The sequence below is a fragment of the Carica papaya genome, chromosome 7, assembly GCF_054855325.1.
Source record: "Carica papaya isolate Zhongbai chromosome 7, ASM5485532v1, whole genome shotgun sequence".
In the NCBI taxonomy this organism is placed as follows: Eukaryota; Viridiplantae; Streptophyta; class Magnoliopsida; order Brassicales; family Caricaceae; genus Carica; species Carica papaya.
In genome coordinates, this window is record NC_142315.1 from 24,222,866 (window position 1) to 24,243,242 (window position 20,377).

General features: G+C 36.0%; 2 protein-coding genes across 4 annotated transcripts; one reads left to right on the top strand and one right to left on the bottom strand.

Moving 5' to 3' along the window:
* Positions 1 to 1,090: 1,090 nt before the first annotated feature.
* Positions 1,091 to 8,317, bottom strand: LOC110806424 (Nucleotide/sugar transporter family protein). Of its 3 annotated transcripts, XR_015813275.1 has the most exons (11): positions 7,902 to 8,317; positions 6,617 to 6,693; positions 5,121 to 5,282; positions 4,883 to 5,016; positions 4,117 to 4,247; positions 3,976 to 4,020; positions 3,693 to 3,790; positions 3,326 to 3,433; positions 2,978 to 3,158; positions 1,668 to 1,724; positions 1,293 to 1,374 (listed from the first exon to the last, which is right to left on the bottom strand). XR_015813275.1 is itself a non-coding variant. In XM_088207368.1 (10 exons), exons 1-10 carry the CDS (start codon positions 8,068 to 8,070, stop codon positions 1,300 to 1,302), a joined length of 1,056 nt encoding a protein of 351 aa, XP_088063494.1. In that variant the 5' UTR covers positions 8,071 to 8,317; the 3' UTR covers positions 1,091 to 1,299. The 3 variants fall into 3 exon arrangements, 2 of the variants coding, with proteins under 2 accessions (XP_088063494.1, XP_088063495.1); XM_088207368.1 differs by lacking the exon at positions 2,978 to 3,158 and having other exon boundaries at positions 1,091 to 1,374; XM_088207369.1 differs by lacking the exons at positions 2,978 to 3,158; positions 3,976 to 4,020 and having other exon boundaries at positions 1,091 to 1,374.
* A 1,638-nt stretch (positions 8,318 to 9,955) lies between these two features.
* Positions 9,956 to 13,117, top strand: IAA29 (indole-3-acetic acid inducible 29). Its single transcript, XM_022031302.2, has 4 exons — positions 9,956 to 12,039; positions 12,126 to 12,421; positions 12,509 to 12,602; positions 12,696 to 13,117. The coding sequence occupies exons 1-4, from the start codon at positions 11,732 to 11,734 to the stop codon at positions 12,751 to 12,753; spliced, it is 756 nt and encodes a 251-aa protein (XP_021886994.1). The 5' UTR covers positions 9,956 to 11,731; the 3' UTR covers positions 12,754 to 13,117.
* The last annotated feature ends 7,260 nt before the right edge of the window (positions 13,118 to 20,377 follow it).

Consider the following 20,377-nt stretch of genomic DNA (forward strand, 5'->3'; position numbering starts at 1 on the left):
ATAATCATTGAACGTACCCAAAAAATTACCAAATTGCTTCGCCAATGATTCGGACAAGCACCCAGTCGGTAGTTGGTGAATCTGCACCCAAAATAGGCACTTATTGATTGCAACTATTATCGGATCCTCCCCGTGTTGTAACCGGTGCCAGACCAAAAGATGGTTGTTAAACGTCCAAGGACTTCTTGTCACAACCCTTTGTATATCAACTTCATAAAAGAAGCGGAACAAATAACGACTAACCCCCAGAAGCATGATACTAGCCCCAGCCAGCGGACGCCAGATGTCGGCGAAAGTGTTTTTTTTATGGGTTCAAACTTTACAACCGCATATGTTAGGAGACGACCTACTAGACACATCTCGTATGATACAGCGGGGGAACGGTGTTATTTTGGCTAAATCCCAACTACCCTCATCCTCATCCACAATGGTTAACGCAGCCATGTCTTCGACTGCGTCCAAGATAAAACAACACAATTCGTAGTACCACACAGAAAACGAAAAACTTGCCAAGAACGGCCCACTGTTACTAGAGAAAAAAAGTAAAAATTCTATTTATTTTCAACCACAACCGACCAATAAATTTTTGTTTAAAAGATAAACATGCATATATTATATATAAGAAAATACTTGTAAAACAAAAAATAATAATTGTTTATATAATAAAGGTAATATCAGTAGTTATTTAAAAAATAAATTCTAATGTTTATATTTAATTCGTTTTATATTTTGTATTTTATTCTTTTTTTATTTTTATATTTTAGATGCAATTTTTATTATGTGTTATATTTATTTGATTTTTATTTTATTACTAAATTCTAATCAATTTTTATGTATAATATTAGGTTATAGTTTACATATTTTATTAATAAATCAACCAATTAATTTACATTTTTCATTTTTCAATAATAAATTTATATTAGCATCACACACTCAAAATTAAAATAATATTTTCTTATTTATATTATATTTTTATTCTATATTTAACTCTATGCTATATAGGACGAGGATACAGAAAATCTTTTACTCTACTTAATTGCAATTTTACAATTCAATAAAAGTACAGAAAAACAAAAATAACAGAGATCAATAGCAAATTCTTCTCCAATTAAGTGCAAACATATTAGCATCTGTTTGCTGCAATTTATGGATCTCCAACATAGTTAGAGTCCCTATTGAATTTTCGACTAGTGGCTTCTTTTTCCGACATTTACCATACTCCGGTCAAGAAAACCAAATCAAATCGAAGAAGAAAGTAAAGATTCAAGTTTTATACAATTAGTTGGTGAGCTTGCGCAGTTAGTAACCCATGACCTTACAATAGGCGTATACACCAGAGCCAAGAAAACCGATCAGTTGTCCAATAACATTCAGCTGCAAGCCAATCAAATCATATACCCATGAACATGAGACGGCGAAAGGTTTGAATGAGGAGAAAATATATGATGCTTCAGATGCAGAATGCTTCTATATTGACTTTTTAATATTTCATAGTAATTCAGTAAAATTTTGTAGTAATCATTTATCATATAACCTAATTGCTACACAAAATTACTTAATTACTAAAAAATGATAGACCAAGATTACTTGAAAGCATAGTGCCTCCAGAACACCATAACAGAATCCCTCAACGAGAGTTGCAATAAAATAGATATCTTTACACTTACAACATCAAATGGAAGTCCACCAAAAAGGATCCAGCCGAATCCAATGGTAAATAGATCCTACAAGGGCATAAATTGTAAATGGGAAAATCAGGTAGAGAAGGGGATATGTCCAAAAATAACTAACTATTAGAAGCTTCTTTCTCAAAGTACTGTGAACTAGTTCAGAACTACAAATCTTGCAAATGGAAGGCTAGATATCTAGTTTATTCAAGTCAAGCAAAAATCATAAAGCAATCCATGGTTCTAGCACATGTTCATTCTACTGTTTCAAGGCATTTTTTAACTAGCTTGAATCAGATCCACCTGAACTATCTAAATAAAATCTTTTAGTATATGTTTAGAATAAAACTAAAAGATCTTGTGAAATTTATTTGCAAATTCACACTTTAACTATGAAGTGATATAAATAATATTAAAAGATGGTACTCTGAAATAGTTTTCATTCCAAATGAAATTTCACATGAGATCCCTTTTTCACATCTTTTTATTGACCTTAATACAATTTACAATTGGTAAAGAAATTCCACCAAATCTTTGGATTTGTTCAAAACATAACCTTAGTTTAGTCGGTAACAAGTGTGTATGGGTTTTATCGGATGTCTCCAAGGAGACATGGTAGATGCGAGAGGGAGGACTTTCCAGTTAGTCTTATTTGGATGAGCCAAGGCAACTCTAAGAGTACCCTTATTCTTGTGAGAGGCTGCTCGGGAATGCACCCTAACCTTGGACAAGTTGGTTAGGAGGGGCAATGTTCTTGTGAATAGATACTACTCATGCAAGAGGGATGCAGAATCATGTAATCATATTTTTTTGTGGTATCCATTTTTGTTTCAACTTTGGAATTTGGCGTATGGTTTGCTAGGCTTGAATTATCTTGTTGCTGGTTTGATTAAGGAGGAAATCGGGGCATGGAAGGGCATCCACGGGGAGAAGAGGTTGGGACTAATCCCTCTGGCTAGTTTTTGGTCATTTGGAAGGAAAAGAACAGGAGGATTTTTGTAAGATATAAAATATAATTTTGGTAAGTTCAAGGGCTATTTCCGGATCCTAAGCTTTTTTATTAATAGTCAACAGCTGTTTATTAGCGAGAATCTAGGGGACTCTGAGAGATATTTTGATAGAATTATAAATATTTTGTATACAGGTTGCACTCCGTTAATGCCTGAAAATATAATTTCTATTTTATTTTTTTTCAAAAAAGTAAATGGGGTTTTTGCAGCAAAACAAAAAGCCCATTGATTTAAGTCTACTAGGTCCTCCTACTGAAAGTTCACAGTTCAAATAGTCAAAATCTCTAAAATCTGGCATACCCCACGTCAGTAGTGTAATGGAGGAGATCTTATATATATTTGGAGCCAAATAATCCTTGTGGTACAACAACAAGCACTTCAGATAATAGCCTTAAATTGTCGCAGGAGTTGTTCGCTTGGAGGTTCTTGATGAAAAGCAAAACAAGGTTTTGTATTCTCACTCTCAAGCTGCAGTCCTTCCCTTCATCAATGCTCCCAAAGAAGGAAATAGTATAGTGATTCGCAGACATATAGCGATAAATTACTTCTACTTGTACAGAAGATATAACCAGTGAAGATGCAAATTGCACAGGAAGGTATCGTTAACACACTGCTTGTAAAGAAGAAATCATGAAGGAAGATACAAACCTTCAGGTTACCACAAATTGTTTGCGTGAGGGCTGAATTTAGAGTCGTGTTCAGGAAAACACTGTAGTTTAAGAAGAAAGCCAGTATACAGGAAAGAAGCAACACAATCTGTCCAACAAAGAAGCAGTGCATTGTACTGGTCAAACCTTATCAGTTACATGACACCTACAGAAAAGACAATCTTCACATGCAAAGTTCAAGAGACAGATTGACAGAGGATGCAATTAATCTCCAAAAAATGATGGAGAACACTTGAAATATTGTGAGAGTTTAGGATATTAATAACCTAAACATGTCAGCATGCAGTTAGCAAGCATGCAGTTAGCAAGCATGCAAAACAGAAGTTATCTGGGCAAGTAAAAAGTACCAAGAAACCAGGCGAGAGGATATGAGGGAAATATATTGTCTTGACAAAGTCACCATGCAACAATGTCCAGAGCAGCAAAATTGGTCCACATATAATGCCTATGACAGAAAAGAAATCATATAATTTATGTCACAGCTGGAAAAAATCATGTGGTAATATTTCAAAAAAAAAAAAAATCATGTAGTAATTAATGCAAGACAAGGATGACAAAATCTCAGGAGCTTAATTCAAGTTACAAACAATCTTCTCAAAAAACTTATCAAGTTATGATCACTGAGGTTACCGTTGCACCACATAAGGCCAAAACTATTAAGGCCACTAGATTTCCCTGTGAAAAAAAAAAGTACATATATTTAAAATAGATGTGAAGTAATGAAGGTTTAATGCTATAAACAAATTTGGGGAAAGAAAGGAGAAGTGATACCAATTCGGGCAATGGCTGCAAGATATACTGCTGTGGCAACATTAGCTAGGAAAACAAAAGCATAGCCGTAGAAGTCAAATGAGAAATCCCGAGCTCCAGCAATAAATGCACCAAGAACGATCAAACCAACACTGATAACAGCCTTAAATTTTCAGTTAAATTGATGGCATCAGAAGCATGGAAAATCATAAAAGATTAACCAACCCTTTCCAGTAAAATTAACATCTTGTAACGTTTTATAAGGAATCAAGCACTCAAATTCATACAGTGGAAATTTATATTGCCAAAGATTGCAAAGTAGCAGTACCATAAAGAACTAATAGCTCTGCAGTAACAAGTACAAAAATTAGCGCCTTGTATTTCCTCTGGAAAATAGCGCAGCAAACCAATGCCTTACTATACCCATTCACCATCTTATCAGATAGAATGATCTACCAATATGCTTGCTGAAGCATGTTCTTTTGTTTATTTTCATTTCTCATAGAACATTTTTATCAACATTGAAGTAAAAAACATTTATTAACAACATACTGAACCAGATACTTGTCCCTAAGAAAAGCATAATTTGGGCTTAATCAGAACCATTTCCCCAAACCTGTCCATTGAGTATCTCCAAATTTCTTGTCAGCATTTCAACTACATTTTTACAGTCTGGAAAATTATAGTTGTTCCTTAGACATTATCCAATTGATAACACAACTAAATAACAGCACAGTGAATCATCATCTTGTAAAAATAAATAAAGAACACCAAAAATGTAACTTACCTTCCAACAATAGATGATGTATACCTCTGCCCTGTTAGCATATACTCCATAACCATTGTAAATGCTACCGTAGTCCGTCTAAGGGTGGTGTACATGGGAACATTTACCCCACGAACAGACTCCATAGAGGCTAGCTTTCAGGAGAAACAGAGAAATGATAAGTATTAGCCACAAAAAAAAATTGCAAAGAACCTATATGCCAAAAGCATATGCTCAAGATTATAGTTAAAGTAAATACCATGTATAGCAAGTAAGCTACTGCAAGAGGAAGGGTGTGAACTAATGTCTCTAATGGCACAAAGGCAGCAGTGTTATCAGAAGTAACCACTGATTCACTAGCTGTGAAAGATATAATCTTCCAGCGTCTCAATATGTAGAGAAAGGAGCATGAACAAATCATCTGCAGGGGGAGAAAATCAATATAATTTAGAACTTTGTGAGAAAGATCGCATCGCCTCTTAGCAAAATACTTCCCTATGCACTCAAATTGTGAGGCCAAACTTTACAAAATGAAGCAATGAAATGAAGATAAACCAGTATCATGGACAGAAATGCTGACTACAGAATAAATCCAAAGTTAATGCACGTGTATATCCAGTAAAGCTGAAAGGATCAAATAAGTAAGGCAAAATGACTTTTGATTACTTATAGTAGGTCTATTTCTTTGGACTTCTCTACAGCTGCTTCTGTTTAACTTTCAGCTCTAGCTCAGAAGAATACTGTTATTGCTCTTCTCAGTTCACGTCATAAAACATTTATTCATTTAAATAAATATGAACATTACTATTTTAGCAAGAATCACTCATAGCTCATGCTACAATAAAAGCACCAGTTTCAGCTCTAAATAAACCTGCATAAGTTTAACAGAAATAAATGATACTAGTTTAGGTACATTAGGAACTTGATTAGCAACTCGTATTCACAAGGCTGAGTTAGCTATTTTTCATCTGTGTCGAACTTATATAGCTTTTTAATGCTTACAGCTGAAACTGGTGGTTTTTTAGCTGCTAGTTTTTACTGTAACAAAGTTATTAGTTCTTTAAGTTAAAAATAAAATATGCAGAAGCACTATAGAAAAGCTTAGTTAGAGGATGGTAACAATGAAGAAGCTGCTACGAGCTTGAACCTATTCAATCAAAATTTGGCTTTGCAGTAGCGAATTCTTTTTCAAGAATGTAGAAGTGTGGGAATCCAAATTCACGATACAAGTCACTGGTGTATTTGATAAATAAATTTTAGTTAGCATACCAGTGAAGTACGTAACAGCTTCGGTAATCATTAGGAAGATGAGAAGAGGAAACAAAATCTTGCATACCATGTTAGTTATGCTTTTGAAATTTTCAAAAACAAAAAATCACCAATCCAAAGAGGATTAACAGCATAAAACTTAAGTACCCAGAGTATGTTCGGACAAATGAAGTGAAAGGAAATGAAAGAAAAGCAATAGTTAATTCTATGCTCCAACCTCTGGCTTTCATCTTTGTTAATACATGAAATATTTAGAATTTTTCTTTCAATTACACACCTAAACCAAACAAAGAATTACAACAGTTCTCTCATTTCCTTTCCTTTTCCAAGTTTCGCTATACAAGAAAATATCTTTTCCTCCATATCTTTAAATCCTCATTCAATTTTGATTTATCTCCTTTCCTATTCCTTACTAATTTCTATGCAAACATACAGTTATTATGAAGTTAGTGCTGATTCCATAAAATTATCCAGGCAAGCGTCAACCTGAAAGAGTGTGATGACATTCACACATGGGAAGTTGTATGAAGAGAGAGCTGCCTTGTTGAACAGCACCAGGAGAACTGCAAAACAAATGAAAGTATGTATATTTATAACCGCATCCCTCCACAAAAAGTGTGAAATTTACCAGGAGGAATGGCAAATCAGATACAAAACTTTATTTGCGTATAACCAAAAAATGAAATTAACCTTTATTTTTTTATATATTCTTGCTAGGATATTGAGATACTGAAGAATTATATTTCAAAAATAATAAAAATTATGATGCCATACTAATGCACTTCTAATTAGCAAATCAAGCAAGCTCAGAGGTCAAATTCTAACAGAATTACTTTGGGAAGCACATAACAGGTGCAAAACTGAATAGTTTAATGGCCAATTATCTCAACTTATATACTTAATTACGATAATATTATTGACGAACAGAATTACAAAAAACTGTATCATAACTTCCATGTGAACCAATTTTACTCCTACCACAATTCTCTGAACATATAGTTCTGAACCTTAGATTAGTTTGCCTTAAGATACTAATTTCGTGGAATATGAACAGAAAATAGTATCCATGATATAAGGATGTAGTGACAATAACGTTATAATTCCATGTTTAGTCTGGGTAGGAATCAGAAATCCATCTAATTTGAACTAAACATGGAATTATAACGTTATTGTCACTACATCCTTATATCATGGATACTATTTTCAGTTCATATTCCACGAAATTAGTATCTTAAAGCAAACTAATCTAAGGTTAGTTTCAACCTATTACAGAGCCATTTTAGCTCCAGACACCCATTCTACCTGCAGAATCCCCTACAAACTCCATAAACAATCAAATCATGACAAGTCAACCAACCTTCCGTTATTCCTTTTGAAAAAGAAAAAAGAATTAAATAACGAACTTTCTGTTTCAAATCATATTTAAATTTAATGAGAAAACATAATTAAATAAATTAAACAACATGATCTATGTTCTAAATTCTTTTCAACAAATGCGGAGAGCGGAATTAAGTAATCAACTCGGCGAAAATGACAGACAACAACACATGCTACGTTAAAGAAGAAAGCGAAAAATTGAAACATAACAATCAGAAGACACATCAACGAAACTTCGAACTAACAAACAATATCAGCTAAAATTCGAAAGAAAACAGCCAATTCAGCCATGGACAAATTCGAGTTGGAGAAAGCAGAAATGAATCTACTCAAACTTTTTTCTGTTTCTTACATGTCAATTTGTTACAGTAGTTGAGATTGTTATACAAGGTACCTGCACAGGACATGTAAGAGATTGCAGCATGAGCTCCTCTCTTGGTCATGGCAGATCCTCTAAAGAGCTTCTCGTCTCCTTTAATGAGCCTCTCTTTCTCTTCGTCCCTCGGGGTATCCGATACTGGCAGTACCGGACCCTTGAACAAATTCGAACTCGACAGAGACATCACTGCGCCGGGACTCTCTCTCTCTAAATCTCTGTGAGTCGTTCTGTTCTCAGACTTTAGAGAGTTTCAACGATATGAAACAAAAGCTTTCTGTGCCAGGGTTCAGGAAATTGAACTTCGTAACTCGGCAGAGTGAGTCAGAACTCAGATCGGTTCCCGACCGGACATGGTATTGGCGAATTGCCTATAATAAACTGCGTGCCGTTTCACTTTTCAGAAAGATGAGTCGTCTGCCGTTTCACTTTTTGCTGAAGGAAGTAATTTTTTATAAGCTTGTAAAAATATACATTTTGATAATAATTTGAAATATTTTTTTCTTAATTACATCTCAAATTATTTAACATCTCAAAATAATTAAAAAAAAAAATAGAGCTCCCCACTATTTCATTTATTCCAAGTATGATTTTATTATTAAATTAATCAAAATAACAGAAATACATTTTAAATGAATCTAAACCTGAGCTATTTACAATTTTTTAAGAAATATGATAATATAAATAAATACTTGATATATGCAAAAATTTTATTATTTTATTTTAAAAAATTAAAATTGAACATGAAATTACAAAATCTGTTATAGTTTTCATGATTTAATTTTTTTATTAAAAAAGAAAGAAAAAAATGTTGTAATTTTCAGTAAAATTTGTTAGAATTAAATTTTATAATTAATTTGAGCTAGTGTAAATATTTAGTTCATTTCTAAAGTTTAATTTTGAATGGAAATAACGCATATGTATATATATATATATATTTTTGTGATTTAAATGGGCCCAAACAGTTCATAATCGGGCTGACGCGTTTTGATCCAACTGGTGGAAGGATGAGGAATTAACTCGACCGATCAACTCAACGAGTTGGGATTTTATGATTTTGAGCTGACCCAACGAGTTGGAGATGGTAGACTTTTGGTCAACGATGTTTGGAAATACTTCCGTAATCTTATAATCAGAGGTGACAGCTGATTCTTGACTGTCGGGATTAAATAAAACACACCGTTTTGGCGCGAGCGTATTTCTTGGAAAAATTTTGTGCTGCCTCCAAATTAGAGTATGTTATTTTTATCGTAATAAATAAATTTATAATTAATTCAAAAAATTAAAATTTAAATTTTTATTAAATAATATAATTTATAAAAACGTTTTAACTTGTTAATAATTTATAATATTGTACATAAATCAATTTATATATGATATTAAGAAAATTTAACACAATATATAATAATATCATATTATTCATGAGAAATGACTTATTTGAGACATGTTATAAAAAGTTAAAACATATCTATGCACGATGAAAAAGATGATAATGAATCGGATTATGAGATAGCATGCATAAAACTCTTTTTATCTTATGATTCTTTGAATTAAACAGTAATTAAAAAGGGGAAAAAAAAAAAGGAGAAACATAGAAAACCCAATTGAGAGAACATAAAAACAGTGGGTCTCACACGTTGAAATTTTGTTGTTATATATTTTGGACACATTTGGATAATCAAAGATGAAGATCATGTGTGTGTTGGTTAGAGTTGAAGGAAGAATTTAAAGCGGCTGGAAAATTAAAGGGCAGTGCCCCACGGTTGAAGGGCCACTATAAACCCCTTAAGGCTTTGATCACATAGAGAAATGTCCTCCATTGTGACCCTCCCAACTCCCCCACGTGTGCCCTCCGGATTTTACCGAAGGAAAATTTTGGGACATTTAACAACGGTGGCCACGCTTTTTCCCATCCGGAAATAATTTGGGCCACGTGGCAGTATCCGCGGAAACTTGGAGGGAGTATTTAAAATTCCAAAACGCAAGGCACCGAACCGTTTTGAACCGCTTAACAGTTTCCTCTTCGCTCGATGAACTAAAGATGACTCTTCATCTTCCTTCTTCGGCTTCTGCGGTGATGGTTGACTCTTCGAAAAGAATATTCATACACCATTTAAGTGATTTATTGTTACAAGAAAAATCAATCAAGTAATTTGCTTAACATTAATCTCATACTTCAATCCGAACTCTCTCTCTCGGCTTCTCACCCTAGACTTTCTCTCTCCCGATATTGCACTCTTCTAATCTCGTCCTTCTCAGTTTTCTTCTTCTTCTTCCTCTCTCTCTCTCTCTCCTGTTTTAATTAATCCTTTTTATTGTCGCACGGTTAAGGTGAAGTAAATGTCAAGGCCATGTCCTAATATCCTTCTGCTTCGTCAAATTCAGTATCTGACTCGAACCTAATAACTCAATTAGCTTCTGCCATGGGGGTGAGTTAATTTTGAATATGTTTTACACAGCAAGTTAGGGGCTATTTTTAGTAGCCATGTGGGGGAACTTCTGGTGTTGGGTTTATTAATGGCTGGCGAGCAAGTAGAAGTTGGGTTGCAGAGACCGACGCCATGACTGTACTTGATTATTTTTGACCCTTTGAATTGAACAAGTAGTCAAGTACGATAAGAAACTTCAAAACCATGTGACTGTTTCGCCATTAATGGTGAAGATTCCTCCATAATTGCTTGCCCACCACCTGTTAGATAATTTATCCCACTGAATTATTCACCACCTTTTCGTCTTGTTTAACTCAATCACCTCAACATTGTGTCAAAAATCTCACCCGGATCTGATCCCCCCGCAGTTTGTACAATGAGTTTTGGCCAGCTATGACAGTAAATTATGTGTACCGACATGATTGCTGCGTTGGGTTCCCACCACACGAGCGCCATCCTGGCCGGACTGATGGGACTAATCATAAAATCCAATTCCGCGAGCTGGTTTTGAATCCGTGTTGAGCCAGCCAGACCGGCCACCTCGCCACTGGGGCTAACCATGTCTTTTCGCCCATGCCGGATCTCACATGAACTCACGTGGGTACTCTTCCTTCTTTCTTCACTATCTGAACACAGAGCCCTACCATTGTCTGTCTGTGCTACAAAAAACACACACCAAACGCATAATATTTTGGTGGGATGCTTCGTCTCTCTCCGCCATTATTGGAGCTGGAAGTGTGACAGGAAGAATCGTGGTATTATTTTAATGGAGGGGAAAGTGAATAGTGATTAGTATGGGTATTGATCATTGTAATCAGAGAAGATCGTATGGGAATGTTTTTGGTGGAGGTTTCTGTTTCAAGGATGAGCTAGTTCATGGTATCATGGTATGTTTGATGCTCCTTAGCCGACATGTTGGGTTTGTCTGGAACCTGTGAACTCATCTGGACTAACCTTTGATCAAACTCAAGTATATACAGATATATATATATATATAACATGTATTACGCACTTCTATATCTAATATACACATATATATTGATGAACTAAAGATACCCACTAATACTGACCAAATAATTATATTATATTCCAAAAGGAACAAGTGCCAGAGCTGGGTATGAGGACATCTTAGCCCATGGCTAACTGGTTGTGGCGCGTTTGGCTCACCAATTGATCACCTGTCTGCATCACTGCTTGGACTTTTCCCGACCCAAAATTCAATTGTGTCGTTCACTTGGCTCTCTCCCACCAGACAAAAAGAGTCAATTTTTAAACCCTTAATTTCCTTCACTCCCCTCCTATAAATTCTTTCACTTTCTTGATTCATTAACCAAACAAGATCTCTCTGCTTTATATATATTATATATCACTTTTTTCATACAACGATAGCAGGTATTTGTACTTGTAGTATTATGTGATATGGAGCTTCAACTAGGCCTCGCTCTTCCCACCCAGAATCTCTCAAGGGGGTTTGATTTAAATGACGTCGTTATCGGGTTCGACCACAAGGAGAATATGGAGAGTTTGGAGAGTTGTGAAGGAAGACCGTGTTTGGGTAGAGAGAAGTTTGTGAAGAACAAGCGTGGGTTTGGCGAGGCGTTTGGGAAAATTAATTTTGATGGGTCCCAAACAGTGCCTTTGCTTGTGTGGAATGGAGGGGAGTCAAACGAGGATGACGATCGTCGAAGAGGAGAAAAGAAGAGTAATCATTCCTCCGCCATTAACAAGTAAGAAAATAATCACTCTAATTAAGTGATCTTTTCCAGATTTAGTTTGTGAAACCTGAAGAACTCTTGGGTTTTGATCGGAACAGGAATGGCGAGGAGGAGAATGGAGTTGTGGGGTGGCCGCCGATCAAGTCGTGGAGGAAGAATATGTTCTTGCAGCACGAACAACGTGGTGGTGGCAGGATGAATATCACTCATAACAATAACACTAATCAAAGGACGGCATTAATGGCGGGTGTTGCAGAAAATGGGGTTGGTTCATCAAAGCCAATGTTTGTGAAAGTGAAGATGGAAGGAGCAGCAATAGCAAGAAAAATTGATCTGAGCCTTTATCATTCTTATCAGATTCTCAAAAACTCTTTGATCGCCATGTTTGCTAAATGTAAGCTCGCCGGCTTTATACTTTCTTTGTCTTCATTAATAAAGCTTGACTGGTTCTGTAATGACCGTCATTTTGTTGTATCTGCAGATCAAAGCTGCGACACTAATGGCGTTGCAGGTTACACACTGACTTACCAGGACAAAGAAGGAGATTGGCTACTTGCAGGAGACCTTCCATGGCAGTAAGTAAAATATATATTTATTATATAATAAAATTTTAAAATTATAAACTGTGTATCAAAGTATTGATCGGGGAATATGACGGAAATTTGCAGGACATTTGTTGGCTCAGTGCAGCGTTTGGAAATTGTAAGGATAACGGCGGTTAAATGAGGGTAACAGCGTGTATGCTTAAAATAGGGATTAAATGTTAAAACGCCGTGGATTTTAATTAGTTAGTAGCAAATTAGAAGGAAGTGGAAATTAAGTTGTTTAAATAAGCAGTGTGTAAGCACTTTTTTAAATGAGAAGTAGCTGTAATTAAGCACTTAGAAAGAGTGAAGTGTGACTTAGAGAGATATAGCTTTTAGCTAAGTAGCGAATGTTGTGACCAATTAGCTTGGTAATTAAGTTAGGGTTTGATCCTAAATTGTAATTTGAGCTACTTAATATTTTTTATTTTTTATTAAAAAAAAAAAAAACTGTAACCTTTGTTAGCAAAATCAAGTGCAGTACGCATGGTTACAAATTGAGTAAATTATATAGGATGACTAAATTTTTGAGGTATAACTATAGTTAATTCTTATTGTTTTTTGATATAATAATTTAATATATATATTTGTGAACTAAATTAAAATGGTGAAGATTTTTAACATATACAAAATGGTGAAAATGTAATCTGGGCTGGGCCTTCTGAATAACATTTGGACACAGTTTGTGAATGATCATCTGGGCCGACTTTTTTTTTTATTTTTTATTTTTTTAGTATTTTATCCATAATAGGAAAATCGGAAATTGTTAGATGATATTTCTTCATTTTCCTCAAAATATTTCTAAAATAAAATTGAAATTATAATACATATACATATATGTTGATATAAAATTTTATATTTAGTAGATATACAAAAAATCTTTACTTGTTATGTAATTTAACCATAATTTAATGAAAAAAATTTTATTATTTTAATTAAAAAAATTAATCAGTCACTGCATTCATATTCCTTTAATTAAAATAACAATAAATAAAATAAAATTGAAGTGATAATATTTATAATAATTATCTATTAAAATTTTAAGATATAAAAATAAAATTTATTTTTTTAAATTGAATATAAATATACATAGTAATTATTTATTTAAATTTTTTATTAGTTAAAAATTCTAATATGACGTCTTATATAAATTATTAATCGCCTACTTGTTTGTTTCACACACCTCAGATATTTCAAAAAAAAAAAATATAATAATTCTTTTACATTTCTATAAATTTTTTTGTTTAAGCATAATAATATTTATATTCTTCTAATATATTCATGAAATTTCATTTAAGCACCTAATTTGCGGATATCAAAGTTAGGATAAATGTGGATTATTAAAGCATTCTAGCAAATTTATTTGTGACTTTAAAAAAAAAAAGTTTATTTATTTAAATCGTAGTATAAAAGTTACTACAACATAAATGAGAAAATAGACAAATTTAATAGCTTGTGGTGGTTCTGTTAAACTACTTTAGTTTTCTATCTTATATTTATTAAATTTTTGTGATAATCTATAGTAATTTTTTTTTTTAAAAAAAATTGAGATACTTGAGTAGAAATCTATATATACCAAATTTCTTACTATTTTGATAAATTCTCATATGATAATTATATTGTAAGATATGTTCATCAAGTCAATCTCTTGTTAGAAACCCTCAAAAGAAATTCTATAATATATAAAAAATTAAACTTGGACAAATATGTGACTTTGGTAGCACTAATGTATGTATATTATTTAGCTTATATTCTTTTAGCATGGAACTCTTCTTTGACATGAATGTTTCACTTTTTACTTGCCATATAACTCTTTTGTAAAAAGCAAAGTAATTATAACTTCAACTTTTCTCTCAACTTATGCTTCGATGCCATAATTCATTTCTTTATTTTCCTTCTTTAGGAAGTGGATAACTTTCCTTTATGCGTCTTCTTTTGAAAAAGATATATGTTTTAAAAGAAATCTAAAAAATGATTGTGGAAGGATTATTTGAACCCACAATCTTATGTGTGTCTCGTTCATTAGGCGGCCAGAGTGGTATAAAGAAAAAGTCAATCCATGCTTTCTTCAATGAATTATGTTTTTATTTTTAGTCAATTTTTTATTTTATTGTCACTATTTTAATTTTAAAATTTGAATTATTATAATTTTTGTTTTGATATTGTAGCAGCCCCGGAAATTTAAAATGAAATTTATATTATAAATATCAAATGCGGAAGCGAAGTCAAATGCGGGGTATGGAGATCTTATGTGTTTTGGCACTCATACCCCATCCGGTATGAGCGCCAAGACATTAAACCTCAATACCCCATCCGGTATGAGACAACGTTTACGGTAGAGTTTCCTATGAATCCGATCCGTCCACCATCTCCCAGGATATCTAGTGAGGTTGTCACCTTATCTGTTTTCTTTTAGTCTCCGTTACCAAGTTAAACATAATCATATAAACAATAAACATGCACCCGGTAATACAATTATATCTTAAATTTCAAAATTATACAGTGGTCAAGTAAGAAAATAATACATGCATTTAAAACCATAGAATAGATAAACCAAACACCATAATGCATTTAAACTGTAAAATAAATCAAGTAGGAATCGACAGAGAATAATGTCCGGTTTGGGCTCCATTAGCAACCTTAATTAATTATGCATATCTATTAAATTTGTACAAAATACAGTATTATCATTTATTCAAACTTCAATTCCATAATAGGAAATAGGGTGAGGAGTCCTTACTTGATTTGATGCCGAAAAGCTAAATGTTTATTGCGCCTATGGGCGGTCCCTGGGTTCCCTGAAATTTTTTTCGGGAATGAAACACACTTACGGTACCTAAAAATGTCCTAAATAACTCAAAATCAGTTCCAAAGCCTACTCGGCCAATTTAAAAAATCCAGCACGGCGGCTTCACCGTGCTCAGGCGACAGCGCCGCCGTCCTCGGCGGCGATTCGCCTTAGGTTGGCTGTTTTTGGCCGAATTTAGCCAAACTTGCATAAGTTCCTGTGAGAAAACACACTTAGGGCCCTTGATGGGCCAAAAAAACATAAAAAATCGAAACTCATCGGCGGTGGGGCTCTTCGGTGCGGCAGCTCCTCTGGCTCACGTTGCGATTGGGTGTTTTGCTCTAGTCAACCTGTAGAGGAGGAAACGATGATCACAACGATGAAAAAATCACATTGAACAAGGATTGGGAAGGGCTTCATCGGAGGCAAAAATTGAAACACACCGCGGCAGCGCCGCTGAGCTTCGGCATCATTTTTCGGCCAATTGGCTGGTTCTTTTACTCCGATTTGGCCATGTGTGGGTTTGAAATCAAATTTCGAGCAAAAGGTAGAATTTTTACCTCGTTTGGCAGTCAAAAATTGCTCTGGTGCGGCGGCGGGTGGCGACGGTCGGCTCCCCTGCGGCTGGGCTGTCTTCTCCGGTGAGGGGCTCTGGCGGCTAGAGTTAGGGTTTGGGTGCGGATGGGGTTATTTATACCCATATGCTTTTAATTTGGGCCGTTCATCGCTTTTAATTTGGACCGTCCGATCGCGATTAAATAGGGAGTGAATTTGGATCATTCATCGCGATTCAATCTGATTCATCTGTGCGCGATTCAATCTGGGCCATCCGTGCGCGATGCAATCTGGGTCGTCCGTGTGTGCGGGAACAGATCTCAGTCGTTCGATCGCGCGCACGCAGATCGCCCATGTGGCTCTCCCCGCGTGGCCTCCCGCGTCAGCATCTCTGCCACCTAGCGCGTCCTGATTGGTCGAGACTGCTGACCGGGCAGCTGACGTGGCGTAATTTTTCTAAATTGTGTTTTGACCCCTATTTTCTGATTTTTCTTTCAAAAATATCATCAGAACCCAAATTTTCACAAATTTTCCTCAAAATTATTTTCAATTAAATCCTCAATTATTTTTTTCACCCTTTTTATTATTATTATTACTATTATTTTTATTTAATCAAATTAAAATAAAATAAAATAAATTCAATTCAATTAATACATATTTATATTTATATAGAAAAATAAAAATAAAATAAAATAAAAATAATAAAAATAATCGGGTGTTACAACTCTCCCCCCCTTAAAAAGAAATTTGGTCCTTCAAATTTACCTCTTACTCTCGATCAAAAAACTAGGGATACTGGGCTCTAAAATCTGATTCTAGCTCCCATGTAGCCTCTCTTGGTGTGTGGTTCTGCCATACGACCTTTACAAAGGATGTTTTCCGGTTGCGGAGTAATCTACTCTTTTGATCCATAATGCCGACTGGTGCTTCATCGTAGGAAAAGTCTTCCTGGAGTGGGAGAGGTTTGTGGGCCAAGACATAAGAGGGGTCCGGGTTGTACTTGCGTAGCATGGATACATGAAATACATTGTGGACTTTAGAAAGTTCTGGATACAGTGCTAGTCTGTAGGCGGCGGTACCAATCTTGTCTAAAATTTCAAATGGTCCAATAAATCAAGGGTTCAGTTTCTCCCTCTTGTCCAACCTACTAATTCTCTTGAAAAGAGTGACCTTATGGAACACCCGATCGCCTTTCTCAAATGCTAAATCTCTCCTCCGGGTGTTCGCATAACTCTTCTGCCATGAGCCATCTGAATGTTCTTCTTGATCTTAACTATTTTGGATGTAGTCTCCTCTACCAGCTCCGGGCTGAACAATTTTCTATCGCCCACTTCTTCCCAATAAATCGGCGATCTGTATGGGCGCCCATATAACACCTCATATGGAGCCATGCCAATACTCGCTTGGTAGCTGTTGTTGTAGGCAAACTCTATCAGGGATAAATGGTCGTCGCAATGGCCCCCAGAGTCAAGAACACAAGCTCGGAGCATATCCTCAAGTGTGCAGATTGTCCTTTCTGACTGTCCATCAATCTGAGGGTGGAAGGCAGTACTGAGGGACAGCTTCGTTCCCATGGCTTACTGAAAGCTACTCCAAAACCGAGAAGTGAACATGGGGTCCTTGTCGGACACCACTATCACTGGGACTCTATGCAATCTGACTATTTTCCAGATATACATTCTTGCCAACTTGTTCAAGGGATCAGTCATCCTGATGGCTAAGAAGTGGGAAGACTTGGTAAGCCGGTCAACAATTACCCAGATGGCATCATGTCCTGAGTGTACCTTAGGTAACTCTATCACGAAGTCTATAGTGATATGTTCCCACTTCCATTATGGGATCGGTAATGGCTGAAGTAACTCGCCTGACACTGATGCTCTGCCTTGACCTGCTGACATACCAAACACTTAGACACAAAGTCGATTATATCTCTTTTCATCCCGTTCCACCAAAACCGAGGTCGCATACTTTGGTACATTTTAGTGCTTCCGAGATGCATGACAAACTTTGAGCTATGGGCCTCTGTCATGATGTCTTTCTTTAACTCACTGTCACCTAGAACACACACCTTGTCCTGGAATCGGAGTAACCCATTGACAGAGACTCGAAATTCTGAGCTAACCCCCTATTCTGCATCATTCTTGAGGGCTACTAAGGTGAGATCAACTGACTGAGTTTCTCTTATTCTCTGGATTAACTCAGGCTAAACGGTCAGATAACTCAAATATGTGACTCTCCTCAAGTCTTGAAGCCGAACCTGTTGTGTGGCCCTAATCTGCCTGCATTCTTAAACCATTAAATAGGCTAATATACCTGCATTTTTCTTGCTGAATGCATCGGCTACTACGTTGCCCTTACCTGGATGGTACAAGATGTCAAAATCATAGTCCTTAAGAAGTTCTATTCACCTTCTCTGATGCATGTTGAGATACTTTTGAGTGAATATGTGTTTCAAACTCTTGTGATCGGTATAGATCTGAAAGGTCTCTCCATATAAATAATGGCACAAAGTCTTCAAGGCGTGTATAATTGCGGCAAGCTCTAAGTCATGGGTAGGATAATTTTTCTCATGACTCTTTAATTGTCTGGACCCATAGGCTATGACCTTCCCATGCTGCATTAAAACACAACCCAGGCCTAGGTAGGAGGCATCACTGTATACTGTATATCCGCCGATCCATTCGGCAAGGCCAGCACAGACGCAGTAGTCAGCCGCTTTTTTAGTTCTAAAAAACTTCTTTCACAGTCTTCATTCCACTCGAACTTGGCATTTCTCTTTATGAGTCGTGTAAGGGGAGTAGCTAGATTATAAAATCCCTCAACAAACCTTTGGTTATAGCCTGCCATTCCCAGAAAGCTACAGATCTCTTTAACTGATGTCAGTTTCTCCTAGCCGAGCACCGCTTCAACCTTTTCAAGGTTCACTAATACTCCATCCTTAGATATGATGTGTCATAGGAAGGTGGTTTGCTCAAGCTAAAATCCACACTTACTCAACTTTGCATACAACTTCTTTCTTCTGAGAATCTGCAAAACCTGAGCTAGACAATTGATCTAAGAATTGTCTGAAGACCCTGTTCATCAGATCCATGAAGATGGCCGGGGCATTGGTTAGCCCAAACGACATGACCAGGAACTCATAGTGTCCGTACCTAGTCTGAAAAGCTGTCTTGGGGATGTCTTCTGTCCTGATTTTCACCTGATGGTAACCTGAACGTAGATTTATTTTAGAGAAGACCTGTGCACCTTGCAACTGATCTAAGAGGTCATCAATTTTGGGAGGGGGATACTTGTTCTTGATTATGACTCTGTTCAATCCTCTATAATCGATACATAATCTCAATGTTCCATATCCCTTTCTGGCGAAAGTGACTCCGGCACCCCAATGGGACACACTATGTCTGATAAAACCACTGTCTTGCAATTCAGTGATATGTTTCTTTAGCTCTTTCATCTCAATGCGGCTCATGCAGTAACGAGCCACCGAAATAGGTTGGGTGCCTGGCTGGAGATCTATGGTGAACTCGACTTCCCTGTCTACTGACAGTCCGGGTAGTTCGTCCAGAAACACATCTGAAAAGTCTCAGACTATCGAAATCTATTGAATACAATTCTTTTTCTTGGGTTTGTCTAGTTAGAAAACAGCAAGGTTAAGGTATTCGACGAATAAAAAAACTTGCCATCAAAGAATAAGTACTAAAATATTTTATTAATTTATAAATGGCTCTTCATTAGGAGGATTGAATACAACATTCTTGCTAAAACAATCTACGGTGGCATGATACGCCGCTAGCTAATTCATTCCTAAAATTACATCGAAATCTCCAATGTCTAATTCTGTTAGCTCCACACTCAATTTTTTATCTGCTATCTCTACGACACAAGCCCTATAGATAACTTCTTCCACTAGTGTCATACTCCCAGCAATAGACACAAACAACATAGAATCAAATATATAAGGTAATACATTAAATTTGGATGCAAAAACAGGTGAAACAAATGAATGCGATGCACCAGTGTCAATCAAAACATGAGCAAGATGGTTACAGATAGTATACATACCCTGTACCACGTCCGGGTTGGCCCCACTGGAACCTCCTAGCTTTCCTGCCCTCATCCAACAACGTCTCAGGGGAGTATTGGCCCAACTCTAGGAACTTACGAGTATATTCTGACACAGTCATGTTTCCCTGGACCAACTGGACAAACTCTATCTCCTTCAGATGTCGGATGTGCTCTTGGAGGTACTCTGCATGAAAGGTTGCTAGGAACTGCTCCCAAGTAACTGGAATAGGCAGGGTGGTCTGCTTGAGTTCCCATCAGCGGTCTGCTTCTCCCACTAACATGTAGGTAGTAAGGGTGACTCTCTGCTCGGGAGTCATCCCTAGGGTCTTGAAGGCCTTCTCCGTCTCCGCCAACCAGT